General features: G+C 34.5%; 1 protein-coding gene and 1 long non-coding RNA gene across 4 annotated transcripts in view; one reads left to right on the plus strand and one right to left on the minus strand.

The window, feature by feature from the left end:
- Positions 1-7,126, plus strand: part of LOC138857878 (uncharacterized) — a 51,542-nt gene extending 44,416 nt beyond the window's left edge. Inside the window, exon 3 of the long non-coding RNA XR_011397104.1 lies at positions 6,793-7,126. This is a non-coding gene — a long non-coding RNA (uncharacterized lncRNA). The remainder of the gene's footprint in view (positions 1-6,792) is intronic.
- LOC106620616 (peroxidasin) overlaps positions 1-21,640 on the minus strand; it is an 82,820-nt gene that overhangs the window by 21,362 nt on the left and 39,818 nt on the right. The window contains exons 5-7 of one of the 3 annotated variants that reach the window (XM_036358924.2): positions 11,818-12,021; positions 7,566-7,741; positions 2,358-2,539 (exon numbers count right to left, since the gene is read on the minus strand). In XM_036358924.2, coding sequence (XP_036214817.2) covers positions 2,358-2,539; positions 7,566-7,741; positions 11,818-12,021 — 562 coding nt within the window. Of the gene's footprint in view, positions 1-2,357; positions 2,540-7,565; positions 7,742-11,817; positions 12,022-21,640 lie in introns of those variants that run through there. The other 2 variants (XM_070111899.1, XM_070111900.1) reach the window with 2 other exon arrangements.

The raw sequence follows: 21,640 nt of genomic DNA on the forward strand, positions 1-21,640 counted from the left end.
CACTCAAAACCAATCGAAAACTCAATATCTATGAGTTACATATACATATAAGTTATCATAAATAACTTCCCGCCAATTTGTGGAGGAATTAGCATAGGGCATCTAAGGTTTAAAACTTTTTTTAATTAAAAACTAGTATGTTTAATCTGCATATCTCACAAATCTTAAAACTGGTTGAGGAAAATTCTTTCTGGCACTTCTTCAAACACTGTTAAAATAAGTGAAATTAGATGATAATCACGCCCACTATCCATATAACTGTTATGTTCAAAACTACTAAAAGTGCGATAACTCAATAAGTAAATGCGTCAGAGATATTAAATTTTACAATCATGATGGTAAAAATAGTACAATACACGCGGCACCGCCTATATTGTAGTAAAATCCAAATTGCATGAACTACTTGATAAATTTCTACCAAATTTTATGAATACCAATATTTTGATTGCCTATGTTATGTTGGGAAAATTAGTGAAATTGATCTACAACTACGCTTAATTCCCATATATCACAATTTCTAATTCCAGCTGATTATTTCACTTTACAGTATATAAATCTAGAATCATTGACATTGTCGATGTACAACTTTGCACACAAAACAAATTTAAGGCATGCGATCTTACGTCCAAAAATAGTCGAAATTAGTCCATAACTATTCAAGTCCCCAAATACCGAATATGTGGAGCTCAGTGCTTATGACCGATTTTTTACCGAAAATATCGGTCAATCTGTGAGGTACCTTAATGAAAGTTAGACATCATATTTTTCTGGAAATAATATGTCGTGATTCCAAAAATGGATAACATCGGCTCAACATTTCTCCAAGCTCCCATACACCTAATAGAAAGATTTTTATAAAAATTAAGAGAGCGTCTCGCTCTAATAACAGTGTGTTCTTGTGCCTATAATGGATAAAATTCCGCCAATAATAACCCTAGCCCTCAAATACCTTATAAACGAATTAAAAACTTTCGGTTAAATTTATATCGGTCAATAAGTAAGATGCCTTAGCAAAAGTGAGAGAACGTATAATATTAGATACATATATTACAGCTAATTTCCTAAACTATTAGGCTATTCACAAGCTTCGTCTTATGTCTTATGACGTATTTCAATAGTCTTAAAAAATACGACACTTGTGAGCACGCTTTAATTGCTTTATGTCATATTATGTAATATTTCTACACTTCACCAGCTGGTAATGAAAAATTTAAAATACAAAAATGCCACGAGAAAGTGACACAAACCAAATAAAAATAAATTATGTTGAGACGGCGCAATTTGGTTCACATTGCAACCACAGAAAGCCCAGAATATTTTTATATTTCACTTTTCCTTAACTTAATTTACCTGAATATAGTGGCTTCCTTCTTCTATTATTAAAGAAATTGATGAAATTTAATTATTTTATTATTTAGACACTTAAACATCAACAATAAAAAAAGTAAACAGATTTGTTGATAGAATAACGCACTCAAAAAACATACCTGGCCGTGTTGAATTTGTCGTATTTAAATTTTGTGAATACCCCATATGTGTTTGATATATTAATGCTATTAAGTAGATTTATTAAAAATAAGTTAAGTAATGGTTAAGTGTTGAATGTAAATCGAATTGGTCTAGACCTGGACCTAAAACTCACATCCCTAATATAATGACTAAAATTTTACTCATCATATTATTCATTACCATTTGAATTTCATTATCGACCGTGAAGTTTAAAATTAGTACTGAGTCATTATCTTATAGTAATGCCTTAAAATCAACCACAAAGGTTATAACTAGGTGTAATACAATTGATTGTGGAATGGGATATAATAAAGCATGTTTTTATGTTCTTCAAAATTTTATATCATCTGCAAACATTAAACATTTAGCAATTTTACTTTAATTAAATTAAACTAACTTTAGCTGTAATTAACTTTAATATAATTAAATTGAAGATGTTAGACCCTTACATTGTGGGAGCAGTTTTATTAGGTAAACACCATGTTGTCATGTAAAAATTGTGACTATTATTCTATGAACTATCGAGAAGAAATATGAAAATTGTTTTAACAACATTTTAAAGTATAACAATTTTAAACTGCACCACTTATCAAATATATTTATGTTCCTATACATAACATTTCCGTGGAAATTGTAATAAATCTAGTTACTAATGAAACTTTTAAGATATTTGAAAAACCTCTCAAGCCTTTGTTAATAAATGGATGTAGTATGTTCCTATAACGCATACCTGTACTCTTCAGGTATTTCCAGTTGATTTAGCTTTTTACATGAATTTGTAATACTTTATAAAAGAATATATTTAAAAAGGAAAAAAGCTATAAATGGCTATGCAAACGATAACTTACTTCACTTTTACAAGAGATGAAGCGGTAACACGTCCATATTGATTTTTTAACGTACACTCGTAACGACCTCCGTCCGCAGTAGTGACATTTTTGACAAGAAGACTTCCGTATCCGCTAACTTGATATTTATGGTTTGAAAATATATTTTCGGTTATAACTCTTCCATCGTGTCTCCATATCACCTGTAAATACAAACTTAGTAACTTATCGAATAGTATAAATGGATATGTACATAACGTTTATATTACTGTATAAGTCGACACGGGTTGATTCTTTTTTGTTTTGTACATATTGTATGCATGCATTTTCTTTGGCTGTGTACTCAGTACTCTACTAGAGCATGCAGGATAAACAAACGAGCACAACAACAATGTACTCATTTTTAAGGTCGATGTAAGCGCTGTCCAGGATCGCCTTCAGTTCCCTCTGCGAATTTCCTTTTACGGCTCAATCGAGTAGGTAACTTAAGCTTTTGAACCAAAAAACGCATGACACCAAATCCGGTGAATACGGTGGTTGATCGATGGTCTTGAACGAGTTTTTGGTCTTAAAATCGTTCACAACTATAGCTCGGTGCGATGGCGCATTATCGTCATGGAAAGTACTTGAATTGTTGGCTCATAATTCTGACCGTTTACGACGGATATTTTCGCGCAAATGCCTCAAAATGATCTAGTAATACTCTTTATTGACCGTCTGTCTCGTTGTAACGAATTCCTGATGAACCAAACCGCGAATATCGAAAAAAAACAATTCCCGGAAACTTTCTGGTCTTAATGAAAATTTGGAAATCTTGTGAAAAAAATTGCCTGAGAGTTTTCTTCTGCGTCTTTTCCGGAATAATTAAAAAAAAATTAAATTATAATTGACTGTTCTTCCCGTTTGCGTCCTTCGTCCTTTACCATGTTTAGTCCAGTCATTATAGTAAGTTCACCTCGGAATTCAGATACCCAGCTGTAAGTCTGTAAATACTTGTATATTGACACCCTAAAAGTTGTCTCAAAACCTACATATGGTAGGGTGTACGCAACTATTAAATTTCAAGGTCAAAGGTCACAAAAAGCGTTTTTTTGCGCTTTTTTTGTAAATATCTCATTTCCTATGGGTTTTTTGCTATTGGTATTTATTATCAATATTGTAGAATACAAAATTCTCTAAAAATTTTGTTTAAAAATTTTTTGAATACGGTGAACCGTTTTCGAGATAGAGGGCTTAGAGCGCGCGGTCCCAGCATCACTTCAGGTCAACCGGTGCCTCCGATCAAAAACGCGCCATATATAGTTGATGAACTATCGATAAATCAATGATTATAAATTTATATTTGTCAATTTTTATTAACTATTATATTATATTTTATCATTTTCTTCATGCCTTAAATCTTTATCTATTCAATAATACTGATCACCGTTTCCTAAAATTAAAAAATAATGAAGGGAAAAACTTAAATCTTACTATAATTATATTCATATTAACACTAATGACATTTTAATTAGAAAATAATTAAGTGCATCTTCTTTAAAATCTGTAAATTTGTAAATAATAGGACAAGATATTGATTTACTCATCATTTTAATTGGGCGTACACTGTCTTACGAACAAGAAATTTTCTATAAAAAAGTTGGGAAAGGCAATGTAAAAACGGAGATATACTCGACTAAAAGTTTTGATAATTATCCTCATTCCAAAACACATATTTTATTTCTGCACGCATTAAGTGGATGTGACACAACTTCTGCGCTTTTTAAAAAGGGAAAAAAAACATTTTTAAAAGTTTTTGAGAAACTGACCAATTTGGATGAACTAGCTGCAGCATTTAAGGAAAAAAATTGTTCGGCCCAGAGATTATTAGAGAGTGGAACTCAAACCTTATTGGCAGTCTATAATGCTCCGAAATCTGTGAAAAGTCTCGATCATCTTCGTTATATGCATTACGTCAAGTCTACAAAACTTAATAAACCTGTGCAGCTTTCAAATATTCCACCAACAAGTGCAGCTGCTCATCAACATTTCGAACGTGTATATTATCAAGTTCAAACTTGGTTAGGGCATGATTTGGAACCCCAGGTATGGGGTTGGGCAATGCGAAACGATTTTCTGGAGCCTATCTTGACAATTTTGCCACCTGCTCCAGAACATTTGCTAAATACAATTTTCTGCAACTGCAAGAGTGGTTGTGGTTCGCGATGCGGATGCAGGAAAGCGGGCTTGCAATGCTCTTTAGCTTGTGGCCAATGTAATGGGCAAGCTTGTCTCAATGCTCTACCATATCAGAGCGACATTAACGAAGATGGAACTTTTGACCCCGAAATCATGGAAGAACTTGAAACAAATGTCGTTGAAGACGATAATGAAGACCAGTTTGAAATTTACCAGCAGCCGGAAGACGACGATGATTAAAATTATAAATTGTAGTTTTTGTACCCTTTATTCCATTTTTTTACTTTTAATAAAAATAAATGTATTGAATGATATTTTTTAATATATTTTTTATATTTTTTTTTTATCATGTAAGAAGTTATTAATATTAATAAGGTTTAAATTCAAATATAGTTCCTATATTTTCATTAACAATTCTGCAATTTCATGGGCAGGTAAGTGTTGTTAAATAAATTAATACTGAATAAAAAGTGGATAGGTTAGGAAAAAATTATAAAATATAACATAATAGTTAATAAAAATTGACAAATATTTATAATCATTGATTTATCGATAGTTCATCAACTATATATGGCGCGTTTTTGATCGGAGGCACCGGTTGACCTGAAGTGATGCTGTGACAGCGCGCTCTAAGCCCTCTATCTCGAAAACGGTTCACCGTATGAAAAAAAATTTTAAACAAAATTTGTAGAGAATTTTGTATTCTACAATATTGACAATAAATACCAATAGCAAAGAACCCATAGGAAATGAGATATTTACAAAAAAGCGCAAAAACCCAATTTGTGTGACCTTTGACCTTGAAATTTAATAGTTGCGTACACCCTACCATATGTAGGTTTTGAGACAACTTTTAGGGTGTCAATATACAAGTATTTACAGACTTACAGCTGGGTATCTGAATTCCGAGATTCTTACCTAATTTAAGCTTAAATGACTGGACTAGTTGGTTATCTTTTGAAAGTGAAAGCTTATTTTTATACTCTCGCAACCTGTTGATGCAGAGTATAATAGCTTTGTTCACCAAGCGGTTGTTTGTATCACCTAAAACTAATCGAGTTAGATATAGGGTTATGTATATATAAATAATAAGGATGAAGAGACGAGTTGATATCCGGGTGACTGTCTGTCCGTCCGTCCGTGCAAGCTGTAACTTGAATAAAAATTGAGATATCTTTATGAAACTTGGTACACATGTTTCTTGGTACCGTAAGAACGTTGGTATTGCAGATGGGCGTAATCGGATCACTGCCACGCCCACAAAATGCCATTAATAAAAAACAAATAAATTGCAAAAACTAAGCTCCACAATAAGATACAAGACTGTTATTTAGTATACAGGATCACATTAGGAAGGGTCATTTCCAGGTTAAATTGTTTTAAAAAGTGGGAGTGGTCCCGCCCGTAATAGGTTTAATGTGCATATCTCCTAAACTACTAAAGCTATAATAACAAAATTCATTAAAAGCAAATGTTTTTAGCACCTCTACCTACGGGGTGAAAATGGGTGAAATCAGGTGACAACCCCGTCCACTCCCCATATAACGGTACTGTTAAAAACTACTAGAAGCGCGATAAATTAAGCACTAAACACGCCAGAGCCATTAAATTTTTTCTCTGGGATGGTATGAGATAACTTTATAGGAACCGCGTTCAAAATTAGACAGTAGGCGTGGCACCGCCCACTTTTAGGTGAAAACCCATATCTTGGGATCTGCTTAACCGATTTCAACCAAATTCAGTACATGAGATTTTTCTCATATTTCTATATTATGGATGTAATCGTATTACAACCGCGCCTATTTCCATGTAACATAATTTTAAATTCCATCTGATTCTTTCATTTTCCACTATGCAAATGAAACAACCATGATTGTATCGGGGTAAAAGTTTGCGTGAATAACGCGTTTAAAGTGTGCCACCTTGTGACATAAAATTCTCTTAATCGAACCAAAACTGTTCAAGCCCTTAGGTACTGAATTTGTGGATTCCAGTGCCCATAGTTGACTTTTTACCGAAAATATCGGTCAATATGTAAGATATATAATTGAAATTTATATAATAAAATAAATGAAAGTCTCGATAATAGTATGTTTTGTGTCAAAAATGGGTTGAATCGAATCAATACTTCCTTTAATATAAAATTTTGCCAACACCTGAAGTAATTTCCCGGCTTTGATCCCTGCAAGTTTCGAGAGTACAAAATGTTAGGTTACCCCGAACTTAGAACTTCCTTACTTGTTAATGACATTAAATTGATTTTATTTTAATATTTCAGGAGGCGGATAACATCATGCCCGTCATGCTTCCAAACGAGGAAAACTGGAAGAACGTGAAAAAATATATAGAAAACGTACTACTATGGAACGCCACCCTGAAGTAATGCGAAAGCGGTTCCAGGGTGGGCTACGGTTCCCTATAGGAGAGTTTTTTAGTGACCTGCAAGTGGCACATACCATTGCTGTGACGAAACAATGACGATGCGGTAGACATTTTTCTCAACCTCCCCAGAAAAAAAATGTTTCAGGAGGAAATCTATAAATCTTTCCTTTTTTATCCCATTTCATACCAACTTGTAATTGGAAAAATAAATTTTTCCAATTTTTTTAATAAAAAACGTTTTTTTCAATTTTCAATTCCAGGTGTTTGCTTTTCAGTATTAACAAATGGGGAAATGGGAGCCATAATCTATATACTAATTTGATTCCGTGAACCTTAGGGAGCTCATATTAATTGCCGAAAGACAAAGAATAATACTCAAATTATAATGATCATCAACCATCGAAAAAAATTGGTCAGATACTCTATAATGACATTATCATTCATTGACGTAAATATGATCGCCCATGCATTATCCCCATTATCGACAAAATAGAGGAATTGTCCCCATAAAAACAAAGGTAAAATAAACAATGGACAAACACTGGTAATAACTGGAAACAAAATTTTTAATATACTTGTACATCTGCTATGCTAGTTAAACTTCTATAAATCAATCAAGATAAAGTGTTAACTACCATTAAATTTTATTATAGTATATATTATATATACCTGAACATCGCTATGATCCGTTGCCTTACAAGGTATTTCAAAAATTGTTCCCAGTATAACCTCTAAGTCATAGGGTTCTATACTTAGTCGCGGCTTTTGCTTATTATCATATACTGTCACATTCGCTTGTATTGACACGTTGCCATTATAGTTTTGAGCTATACATGTATAAATACCTGCAAGTATACATATATTTTAAGAAATTAAAAAGAATTTATGAAGTTAATATTAGAAATAGGCGTGCTTTGTTCGACTGTCAGAAGCTAATAGTTAAACCTCTAATAAATACAACGCATTTAGCTTATATAATATTTTAGCTGAAATATAAATTGTGTTGAGAATGCGGGCAAAAACTGTCAACTAAAATTGAAATTACAATATTTCAAAATATCTGACATGAAGAAAAAGTAAATTTGAATTTTTAGATTTGTAAAGGGTTATTAATATACTATACATATGTATGTATATTTATTTACTTTGTTTCTTCACTTGCCGAAAAAGTATGGACAAAGGCCGAGACCCACCGATACTAAAATGCTACAGAGAAGTTATGATTTACTATTTTTGACATGAGATGTGATCCCTTGAGGCACTATTTGTGTAAAGATTTATTTGTGAACTGTACAATTAAAGAATGAGATGGAATTGAAAATTGTCTTATATGGGAAGTGGGCGTAGGTGTGGCCACAACCACTTTGTTAAAATTTTCAGCCCACCGATGCCCCTTACTACTACGATCCCAATCTAAATTACAGTTTGTATCTTAGTTTGGAGCTTAGTTATAACACATAAATTGTCCCTTAATGGTATTTTGTAGGCATGTCAATAGTCCGATTACTCCAATCAAAAGTACAAAGTTTAATAACTATGTCTAAATTTTTACTAACGTATTCGCTTGCATTAGTTTTAGGTTAGGTTGAAAATGTAAAAATAAGAACGATTCTTCCAATACCCAAAAAAACAAAGATGAAAAAAAAATAAAAATAGAAAAACGAACATGAAGCATTCATATTTATAGATGATATCTAAAATTTTAAGCAAATAAAATATATGAAACCAAAAGTACAATGAAATTATTTAAGAAGTATCAGACCAAAATATAATTTATTATTATTAAACGATTTCAAAAAATTATAAGTGAAATTAGTTAGTAAGTAATTTTTGTAATAAGAATAAGTTTAATTTTAAATTGTTTAATTAAAATAAACGAGAATGTTTTTGTATACCACCTGCGTCACCTCGCTGTAACCAAACTTGTATATTTTTAAAAAATCGCGTTCATCACAACCCAATTTGAATGTTGCCTGTTTTCTCACTACTTTACCTCCTCTTCCAAGCTTTAACAACGCATAGTAGTACTCAATCAAACTCGTCAAATTTCCACTTGGGTCAACCATATATAATACTTTGTAAATACTTACAATGTTCTCTTGAATTTTTTTAGCTTATACTTTGTAAATACTTACAATGTTCTCTTGAATTTTTTTAGCTTTTCCCCAACTCCGTCTAGTTACTCGCTAACGTAAGGCCTTTCCATCATTTATTACCTCTTCAAAATTACTATGCTATATTTAAATTAATTGATATATCCTTCTTTCCTTACGTTGTTGAAGTATAAGTGGGCTAGGGAGAGATCTTGGCTATTTATGCTGTTAGAGTTTGTATTGTATATGTTAAACTTTTAAAGAACGCCAGAATAAAAAGCTATTCACGTAGTAGCGCAAAGTAAAGGCGATGTAATATTAGTATGAATGTTATAAAAAAGTAAAAATGTATTAGTCTTCCATGTTTTATTCTTATTTCAGTTGTGTATAATACTTTTCCGTCGGGCCTTTATGACAGATCTTATAAGTAATCTCAGAGATTGGCCGATAGGTTGAAAAGCCATTAATATTATTAAGTATTGTAGGTACAAGGCAACACTGTTATTATTAAGAACAGACTTCTGAATTGTATTAAGATTATTCATATATTGACCGTATAAAGTCAACCGGGAGTTCGAAAATCTTTATATTAGGTTTTATTTTCTATGAAAAATCAGCCATAGGTACTTGAATAGTTGTGGTCTGGACCCGACAATTTTTGGACGTGATATCTTTATTGGTTTTTGTTTCATATGCTGTAGTGTGAATCTAGTAAAATATGTAATATCGATATATGGGAAGTAGGCACCGGTATAAAGTGTGCGTTAAGATATATGTAAATGTGTTGGTAGGGAATATTTGTTGTGAATGAGCCTTATTTTTTTTTCTGTTTGGTTGGCATGACAACTGTCAGATATATCTTTACAGCCATTGAACAAACAACAACATATTCGTTGTTTTTTTTTTGTACCGAAAAGTGATGGTTTGGGGAAAGCATTAATTTTTTGTTTCCATTTGAAGAAAAGTGCTGCAGAGTCGCATTGAATTCTTGTCGAGGCATATAGTGATCATGCTCTATCAGAAGCAACATGCACAATATGGTTTCAACGATTTACAGATATGATTTGGATGTAAGAAATTAAGAACATGAAATTAGGTCAAAAGCAAATGAGAAAGATCCAAAAGTGTGGAAAATGGGTGCCACATTAATTAAATGAAAGAAAAATTTGAGTCAAAAGCAAATGAGAAAGATTCAAAAGTGTGGAACATGACTGCCACATGAATTGAATAAGAGACAAATGGAAAACCGAAAAAACGCTTGTGAAATGTTGATTTTCAAGAGCACGAAAGAAAATCAGTCTTGTATCGAATTGTCACTGACGATGAATAATGAATTTATTTTAAAAATCCTAAACGGATAAAATTATGGATTAATCCGGGACAACCATCAACATCGACTGCAAAAATAAATCGATTCGGTAAGAAGGCAATGCTCTGTGTTTGGTGGGATCAGAAGGGTGTGGTATATCGTGAGCTTCTAAAGCCTAGTGAAACTGTTAATACTAATTGCTAAAAACAGCAAATGATCAATTTGAACCATGCATTGATCGAACAGCGACCAGAACGGGCCAAAAGGCACGGTAAAGTAATTTTGCTACACGACAATGCACCTGCACACAAAGCAAATTCGGTTCAGGATACAATCAATGTTGTTAGCTTGGAGCTGCTACCACACCCGCCGTATTCACCAGACTGAGCCCCTTCCGATTACCATTTGTTTTTATCGATGGGACATGCATTGGCTGAGCAGCTCTTCGATTCCTACGCAGAAATCGAAAAATGGATGTCTGATTGGTTTCCATCAAAATACAAACATTTCTATCCACAAATTGCCAAAATCGTGGTTAAAATGTGTGAAAAGCAATGTTCAATACTTTGAGTAAATATTTCATACCGGTACACCGGTATGTGCCAAATTTGTTTCAATTTCAAATTTGAAGTAGTTACTTAGATATGTGATTTCACGTAAATCAGGGCGGTGTCACGCCCATTGTATAATTCACCGATTCCTTTGAAGGGCTTAAGCAAATTAATGTCTGAATAAATTATGGTACTTAGAGAATTATCGCACTTTTGGTATTTTACAATATTTTCGCATCATGTATAGTTGATATAGCTTTAGTGATTTGTAAGATATACAATATATGTACATATGCATACATGCAACCGATTCGCGGGCGAAGTCAATCCCGCTTTTTTTTTAATTTTCAGTCCACGTATGCTCCTCGGTACTCCGTATCGTAATTTGGAGCCTAATTATAGCACTTTATAAGTTTTCGCTTAATGGCATTTTTATGAGCGTGACAGTATTCCGATTTCGCTTATCTAGAATACCGACCTTCTTATTATGACATGAAACACGTACACAAAGTTTCATCAAGATAACTTATTTCACTCTCTCAACATGTTTCTACAGATTATAATAGTTTTGTTCATCTAACGGTTGTTTGTGTTATCTAAAACTAATCGAGATACGGAGTTATATATATATGTATATAAATCTAAATGATCCAGATGACGAGATGAGTTGACATCAGAATGACTGTCTGTCCGTCCGTCTGTTTGTCCGAACATGCAGCTATTGGCACGCCCATAAAACGTCATTAAACGAAAACTTATGAAGTGCTATAACTATGCTTCAAATTAAGATATAAAACGGTATTTTAATATAGGGGATCGAAGTAGGTAAATTTGTAAAAGGTGTACATGGTGCCGACCTCTAATAGATTTAATGTACATATTCAAACGAGTAACATTGAGCCTTTTTTGGGTATTCTTTAATTTTATTCATGCTCTGTGGATATTTCTTGGATATTAGAGAGACTTACCTGCGTCATTTTTTATTACATTATTTATGTTTAATTCGGTGTTTTCGTTATCTAATATTCTGCGTTCATCAGTTGTTAATGGTTTTCCGTTAAAATACCATTTTATGACTGGGTCAGGTTCACCATCTGCATCGCATTCCAAAGTGATCGATTTTCCAGCAATTACTAATTGATTTTCTGGAGCCAAAATAATTTCTGGCAGATCTGAAAGTAGGAAAAAAAGTTCATATGTATGAATCTACATAAAAAATACCTAATTAATTAAAAGAAGCAAAGAGTTTTATACTCGAGAACATGTTTCCACGAAAGTAGGTAACTCATACAATAACCGATTTACTTGATATAGAGTCTGCTAAAATAACAAAAAATTTTAGTATGTAGTGGGGATTAAAGAAGAGCGTTGTTCTGTGGTATGGTTGCGGCACGTCCAGTTTTCTGTTCTGAGTATGTATAACAACAATGTCGAACCTTACGACAAAGTTGTGAATTGCCACATTGCTACCGAAATATAAAAGGCAACCTAAGTAAGTGGTAATTCGTAGATCGATTTCACACATTTTATATATTAAACTACATAATATACAATATTATACGTATATAGTAGTATTGACCAGAAAAATATGGTGTCTGAGTTTCACTAAGACACCTCACAGATTGACCGATATATAATATAATAATTGGTATAAAGTCAGCAATAGGCACTGTGTGGCACTTATTCTGCTATTGTCTGATTTTGTTGAATGATATATGTAATTAGTTTAAGATTAGTATGGTTTACAAATGGAAAATTTTCGACTACATGGGTTAATATCAAGATTAAATCACTAAAAATTACCCGGTTACAAGTGACTCATAAAAGTAAAAGGTATAGTGCTTGTCATTAGTATACGCTGAACAAAATTTATAAAGTTTGTCACGAAGTTCGTAACACAAACAAGGAAACGTTGGAGACTCTACAAATATATACATATACATAAATGATCAGAGTGACGCGCTGAGGCGATTTAGAGTTATGTACGTCGGTGTGTTGGTCTGTCAGTCCGTCTGTCCTTTTATCTGTATATACTCCCTCAGTTTTTGAGATATCGAATATGAAATTTTACACACGTCCTTTTCTCTCCAAAAAGGAGACTGCCGACGTGGGACTACAATAGCATATAGCTGCCATACAAACTGAACGATCACACTCAAGTCCTTGTATAGAAAACTTTTTTATTTGGTGAGATATCTTCACGAAATTTTACATGGATTATTCTACAAATACGATTTTCTAAGAATTTATTCAGATCGGACCACTATAGCAGATAGCTGCCATACAAACTAATCGATCAAAATTAAGTTCTTGCAATAACCTGTGAAGGGTATTATAGATTCGGTGCAGCCGAAGTTAACGTGCTTTCTTGTTTATTAAAAGTTTATAAGTAAAAATTTTCAGAAGGTTTTGCTGTGTTTTTGATGAGATTGGCAGGGAATAATTTACTATGAGCTGCTTCCGTCTGACCAGCCTCTTAATTCGGACCTATACTGTCAACAATTGGACCGTCTAAAAGAAGCAATAGCCTATAAGCGGCTGGTTTTGGCCAATAGAAGTAAAAATGTGTTCCATTAGGACAACGCCAGGCCACACAAGACGATACTGACTCGAATCTCCAGGAGCTTGGCTGGAACGTTCGTATACATTAATCGAACAGTTCGGACCTGCTTCTGAGTGATTCTCTTGTTCCTGTCTATAGCGAGTATTTTGCAGCTAAAAAATTATGCTAAAGAGAAGCTTGTGAAAATCGACTGTTTCAGCTTTTTTTTGCTAATTGCGATGAAGGTTTCTACTTTGCTAAATAAAACCTTAATTTTATTGCAAAAAGTAAGGAATTTATTTTTACTAGACCTTATATGTCGTAGAAAGGTAGTTTTGGTAGCAGAAATTTGTGAGTTAAATTAAAGTTGTTAAATTCTTGTTCGACGCCCATATCAGCTTTTTACCCTTTTTCGCGACAGCTTGTTTTTTACCTATCAATGAAGACTTCGTACTTACTATTTTTACTGGCACTCGCGACCGTAACGAAATTACAGAATCACAGTCAATATCTTGCACTAGTATTTCTGATAAAGTTCGATATTTTTAACCAGTGAAGCTCGTTAATCTAAAGCATATCCTTTTTATATGATATATCAATCCACACTCAACACAACATCCAAATTTTATTGAAATATTTTTTCATTGGCTCAAACTTTTCTCAAAACAGATAGGCTGTATAGTCTAACATTAGTATATATATATATATTTTTAAAGCTAGTTTTGTTATTCGACTACAAACCTAAAAGTTTGCGTTACAATAGCAGGTCGTTTCTAAAGTATTATGGACTGTAATATTCTTGAGGAATTTTAAGATGATTATACTCACTGTTTCAAATAACAAACTTAGCAAAACCTGTCAATTCCATTCAACCCATTCAGATAATGGAGTCTTGGCAATTTGGTAATAAATATTATATACAAATCCAAGCGAAGTACCTAACTTTTGAGTATACCACTCACCAACTCATGAAAACTTTCTCTGACACTCGCTTTTGTTAGACAAATACTATTATTTTTAACATTGATCCGTTTAAATAGCCTGCCAGTCTGCAGTTTATGGCTGCCCCATAACCCGAAACTAATTGTGATTAGTCCATTACCAACGACCAAACCCTTACATCATAAGCAGTGTCTATAAACGGCCATCATTAAAATCAAAATCTTTTAAAAATTTACATTTTTTGAACTTCTTCTGCCATAAGTCTTTATTTTATATAAAGCACGCTTTATGATCTCAGGTGATTATTTTGTAAGATTTCATTTTCATTTTTGTAAGACGTGGCGTTATTTCTGATATGTTCAACACTACAATTAAAAAAAAAAAATCTTTCTAACTTCTCAATTGAATCAAAATTCAGATAAATTTCTGTGTATTAGTGTGTTCCAAAAAAATTTAAGTTCATTAAGGTTAGCGTCCTTATAAATTTGTGTGAGTCATGTTGAAAAAATTTCCCCTAAGTTTGGTGTAGGTAGGATTACTATGATCAGTGTCGATTTGCACAGAATAATTTAATTATACTTTGTGTTTCTTACACATTAAACACACCATTAATAAAAACAAACAAACATAAATCTTTCTTGCAACGACAGTGGGATCCACGTCGACTAGGTCACTCTGGTACTGGGAACAAAAAATTAACCGATAAATAGGAGAGAGGAATAGAAACGGCAATCTACCCAACCCCATAGACATCATCAAATTATCTTATGTAAGAATCATCTGATTCGGACGTAGGAACCCAAAGAAACCAAAATATCAATTCAGAAAGACTTCTTCACTCCAAAATTAGTTGTGGCGGTAGACAGCTTACATAAGTATGAGAGATACCATGTATGTTCTTGAAGCTATTTTTTTGGCCCTTGGAAACAATGCTTTCCTATAAGTAAGAGCTCAATTCAAAGAACTCTCACCTAAAATCGAAAACAGATGCCGGCTCACCAGTAAGGTAACATACAAAGGCCATTTAGAACGCGCTTGCAGGCTAGAATCTAGAACATAAGGCACATCATCAAGGACAGGTCTTATTAATGGAGTTTGTATATTTCTTAAACAGAAACTTGATAGTTGCTAATTTTTGCCTACCGCTATCACATGTATGAGTTAAGAGGCACACCTAGTGTGACATTTTCAAATAATCGATTTTCGATAGTTAATACCTTTAAAACTAACATACTGTAACGGATTTCTCGATAAATCGTCTACCTTGTAACTCACTCTTGAGTTCGATCACTGGATTGTTAAATAAAAGTCCCAAATTAAAGCTATACACTTATCTTTATTTCTAATTCCAACAACTTCACACTTATTACTCGGTATTCGAGTTTACAACTTATTGCTTATAGCTTAATTGCTCTTTACACAGCAACACTCTAATTAGAAGTGTATTTACTGCATAATCCGGCAGCCCTTATATAGTAGATTGTTAACAAAACTACGAATTTTGCTATCTAGTAGGTTCTAGCATCTGATTTGTTCTGGCATTCTTGTTCGCCACACTGCCCTCCACCTAAATCTGATCATCCCGATTAGACATATCTGTGGTAAGAAACGCTGCAAGTCATTCCGGATAACTACCTTCATTTTATTCCTTAGTCTTTTAATGATTTGCTTGCGATACACTACATTGTTGAGTCGTTTAATAACCTGGTATGGTCCTTCCCAATTACACTGTAATTTGGGAGACAGCCATTTCTTTCGTTGTGGGTTATATAACAATACCCGATCACCTTCAATAAAATCCTCGGAGTTCATTGCCTTGTCGTATTTTGCTTTCATGTTATCGCTCATAATTTTGGTGCGCTGTCTCACTAGTATGTATATCCCTCATCTCGTCTTCTAGGGTGCTCTTGACTTCCTTAGCATTCCTTCCTCCGTTGGCGTTAATTCCAAATTTCAAATCAATCGGTAGTCGAAGATCATTGTCAAAAATTACCCTTGCTGAAGTCTCCTCCGTTATTTAATGTACAGCGGACGGATAAACCATCAGAAACAATGTTATATGGGTATCCCCATCTTTTTGATACTTGTCCACAACTTTCCTCAAATGTTCTTCGAAAGTTCGATTGAATCGTTCTACCATGCCATCGGACTGCGATGTAGTGCAGTTGTATGGGTTTTCCAGATACCCAGTTGCTGGCACATCTCCTAAATAAGAGCTGATTTAAAATCTTATTTACTGATAGGATATGGACCAGTTACATCCATGGCAATTTGCTCAAACGGCGCTCCTGAATTGTATTGCTTCATCTGACCATGACTCCTAGAGCTCTTTTAGCAGCAATGCACTCGACGCAATCACTCCATAACTGATTGACGACAACCAACCCAATAAAATCTTTGTTTGAATTTCTTCAAGGTTTTAGTGATACTCATGTGTCCTCCACATGAACCGTTAGGTAGATCGTTGAGAACTTCGTGAATTCTTACTTTTGGAACAATCATCAGAGATAGGGAACTTTGCCCACTTTCGCCTTCCCATACGTAATGCAAGCGGCCAGATACTAACTTTAAACTATTCCATTGTGCTCAATAAGCCTTTGCGAATAGGCTTTCTGCACCTATTTCTTCTCTTGTTGGACGTTTATTCAGCTCCCATCCATGTATTACATATTTCAAAGCTGGATATATTTGCTCATATTTTCGCAGTTCCTTCGGATGCTAGTCAGTTGTTATTGTCACTAGTCGGACATCGATAATGTCTTCTTTGGCTTCAGTTTTCGAGCAATGTCTGCATTCCAAATTACTGGGATGGCGGAACATGTCATAAGCATTTCCATGACTACTACCTTTGCTATGTTCTTTAGAGAAGTCGCAACTTTGGAGTCTCCTAATCCACCGTGCCGCTCTGCCCTTCTGGGTTCCTGAATTATAGAATCCATTTTAATGCTGCATGATCTGCCTTCACCCGAAATTGCTAGCCCTAAAGGTATTTATGAAAATGTTTGATGTACTTCACCAACGCCAGTAATTCCCTCCGAGTTACACAATAATTTCTCTCTGGCGTGCATATTGTCTGGCTGTAATACGTAACCACTTTCTCATGCCCATCAATGACTTTTGATAGAACGCCGCCTACTACAAATCCACTAGCATCCGTATCTAAAATAAACGCTGATTCTGGGACCGGGTATGCTATCCAAATTCATTCTGACAAGTTAGAGCCTGTTCAAAAACAATTTTTTCTTTTCGCCTTACACTTTCTAGTCGTAGGGAAATGCTTGAACTAATATTATTATTGAAAATCTTGAATGGAACAGTTTGCAGTTCTTTTCTTCTGTCTGAAATTAAATTTAATATCCCGGTTCGCTTTTCGAGGCAGTTTAAACCCTTACTGTTAAAATCCTGTAGGTCAAATTTTGAACTAAACGAACCATGGTTTTAATTCTCATTCCAGCACATTTGACTTATCTGACTCACTTTTCAAAATTAAAAAGACTTTACGGTTTTCTCTTAATAAATGAAAATGTAACAATTTATTATATCCTAACTATAAATCTTAGCTGTTGAAATGTTTGTTTTTGTAGCTGAGCAGTTTCAGATCTCAACGCTTAAAAAACTCTCTTGCCTTTTCTGACTTGGCTAATTCCGCACGTATGCGGATTGCGCCCCTCACGTCGGTTGCGCGGGAGGAGGGTAATCGTTGGGTTATTATTATTATTATATAGTATATGCTTGGCAATAAGCAGTTTCAAGCTCCTCAAATCGATATTACCTGACAATATATTCACGGCTAAATTACAGTAATCCTTCGGCTTGTTGTTAGTAATCATTCTCAAAGAAGCGCTGTAGTTAAACTATAATCCCGGATTATGGAGGAAAGTCAAAACGTCTCATACTAGTCATACATGTTGTGGCCTAAGCTGATGAAGTGGTGGTTTCGGTTAGAGGTAAATTCCCAAACACCCTCGCTAACCTTATGCAAACAATATTAAAAAATATAAATTGATAAGTTGAATTGTGCGGACAAATTTAAATGCTAGCAAAACAGAGCTAGTATTGTTCACCAGGAAAAACAGAATTCCAGATTATTGATAGCCTGAGAACATTTATTAATGGCGGCGTGAAACATTTGCAATTTGGCAAGATCAAGAGAATGGTGGGGCGGAAATGGGGACTAACGCCTAGCGGAACTCATTGCTTCTACAAGTACACAGCAGTTGTAAGTTCGATTCTGATATATATATTGGTCGGGTGGAAAATAATGAAAAAGAAATACGCGGTAAGGCTTATGTAAAGTATACCAAGAGCAGCAATTATACGACTCTGTGAGACTCTTAGCACAACACCAAATCAAATACAAAACGTTGACAAAGACACAGAGATAAGTACTTATACGACAGGTCAAAACAGGATAATATCGAGTGGAAGGTGGTGTCCTTTAGCAAAGTAAGATACTAAAATCACCTTCCGACTACCAGATCATTGCAGTGTCTTCAAGCGGAGATCACAGCAATTGAAGAATACCTACTTGTTCTGACAAAGAGGTTGCTTTGTATGAGAAAAGAACCGTAACTATCGCACATATAAAATTATTGAATTGATGCACTTCATCAAGACTAAAGGTGGTTTTATTTACATATATAGGCTCATACCAGGGTAATTAACTAAAACCTTACAAAAATATCAATATCAATTTCATTATAAAACTGGAAAAGAACCTACGCAATATATATAAAGGGTGTTTTTTTAGGGGCATAGAGCTTTAAATTGCAATAAAACAACGATGGATTGTTCGATTGGCATGAATTTTATTTATTCGCAAGATAATCTTGTGGCAGTACATTTTAAATATGATTTCTGGCCTATGACCGACACGGCTGGCTCGTCCAATTTTTGGCATTCTGGCAAACTACGAATTTCGCTGTCTAGTTGATTTTAGCAGATTATCGCCGATTCTATTATGATTTATTTCGCACAATACAAATCTAGGAAAGTTACCACTAAATGACAAACGCTATAATATTGACTTGCAAGATTTATAATCAAGCTAAATGGCACCCACGATTCCCTTATATCTGCGATTCGCTATACTAATTTACAGGTTTGTATCTTATTTTGCGGCTTAGTTACAGAATTTTTTAGGTTTCAGATTAACGATATTTTGTTGGAGGTGCAATGACCCGATTTCGCTTATCTACAACACCAAGGAACTCGTATATCCCGTTTTATCAAGATACAGGGATAGATCAAGATTTACATGAAACAGAGTCGCAAGAAACAGGCCGCTCCTGGAGACAAATTAGCATTAAATAAACAGAATTATAATTTGTTTATTGAGGCTAAGTGTTCCTCCCAGAAACTCTGGGAAAATATATATATAATATGCTACAAGCTACCATATTGTTCCTACAATGGCCGTCCTGACCTATTATTCGACCTCGAATAATTAAGTCCAATTTTTCATATTTTCCGCAACTGTCATCGTTTTCTTTGGTCCTTCCGTATTTCATACCTTTTCGACCTCGTATCTGTCATGAATTAGTTTAGCGACTATCTTGTACGGTCTCACACACTTCGGTCTCAATTTCGTAGATAATCCAAACTAAGTTCTCTTAATAGCTACAATATCCCTATGTTGTATTTAAATCCTTGTTTCCGTGTGTTTTCTTTCTGTATTATATTTTCGTGAGAACTTTGTCGTATTGAGTCGCGTTCTACTTTCAACTCCCCTATTTCTAGGTCTCTTAAAATTCCTTGTAAATCTGGGTAGTCTGTCACACGCATGTTCAATCCTGTGAGAATTCTAAAGGGTGTCATTTTGGTGCTGTAAGGTGCAGTGTTGTTTAAAATCTGTACTTTTGCGACGTGTTTATACTACTGAGTCGGGTGACTTTGACATTCCCTAGATAGCATTGGAACCACGGTCCTGTGAACGCGTTCCACCATTGCCTCGTGGGACACCGGTTGCAATCAACAGGTGTTGTATTTCCTTTTTAGTGCAGTACTCGTTGAAAGCGTTTGATGTGAAAGCCATCCTTCTGTCCGTTACGATTCTTTTCGGATTGCCGAAAACTGTCGATTGTTTCTCTAATTTATCAATTACTTCTCCTACCCTAGCCAAACAAACTTCGAAAACGCTAAAAACTAAAATATGGTTATACCTTTTACATGTTTCAGTTAAAGGACCCACATGGTCGTAATGGTAAGTCCCTAGTGGTTGACAGGTGTTGTCGATCGGTGTCAACAAGCCCTCTTTCTTACCCCTCTTCAAATCTACAATCATGCACTCCCCACATGAATTTACTACACTTTGCTCCCTTTCGTTCAAGTTTGGTATGTAATAATTTCTTTCCACCAGTTCCTGTGTCATTTTTGCTGCAAAATGACCTTGGTTACATAACTAGCATAATAATTTCGTCTTCTATACTGGCCGGTACTACTAACAATTCCTTGACGGGGTCACTGTAAAGTAACTCATTCCTGCAAAAAAAACTTATCGTATGGCTTACTTCCATAACTTTTCTTACCGCTCTTATCCAGTTACCCCATTTGCGCATCCCTTATCCTATACTTACTTATAACGAGTTTTTTCCTAACAAACAGTATGCGCGACTAAGAGCATCTACGTGTCTCATGCGAGTTCCTGACCTATGTTCAACTACATAATTGTATTCTTGCGGGTGCATTGCCCACCTCATAATCCTGTCAGGTACATTTTGTTTCTTGACCGTCATAGTGAAAGCTTAACAATCTCTTACTATTTTAAACCTAATATCTCTTAAGTATATCCGCCATTTTTTAAAAGCTTTCATAGCTGCCAGAACCTCAAGTTCAAACGCACTGTACTTTTCTTCTGTCCTCAATGTTTTACGGCTCATATATTCAATAGGATGCAATAGATTGTCTTCTGGGTCTCTTTGCAATAACACTGCGCCATACCCGAATTTTGACGAATCCGAATGTACTTCTGAATCGCTGTAATTGCTTCTTGCAATTTTGAAGGAAGGAATTCTACCGTTTTCCACGATAAACGGTGTGTAACCCGTTTTCACTTGCATGCTTTAATACTCTTCCTAATTTCTCTCGACCTTCTATCTCATCCTTGGCGGGAATGACGATATCGTCCATTTAAATTATAACAGTTCCGCCGGTGAATTATTGATGTCAAAAGGCACAAATTCAGAAAGAAGAATATTGGCCGTTTTGGGTTACGAAAGACGTGTACTTTCGAGAACCCGTTACTATTGGCACATGATAAAATCCGTTCTTCAAACCCAATGTAGTGAAGACACTTGCACCCTGCAATC

The sequence above is a fragment of the Bactrocera oleae genome, chromosome 6 (assembly GCF_042242935.1).
Source record: "Bactrocera oleae isolate idBacOlea1 chromosome 6, idBacOlea1, whole genome shotgun sequence".
NCBI classification, from domain to species: Eukaryota; Metazoa; Arthropoda; class Insecta; order Diptera; family Tephritidae; genus Bactrocera; species Bactrocera oleae.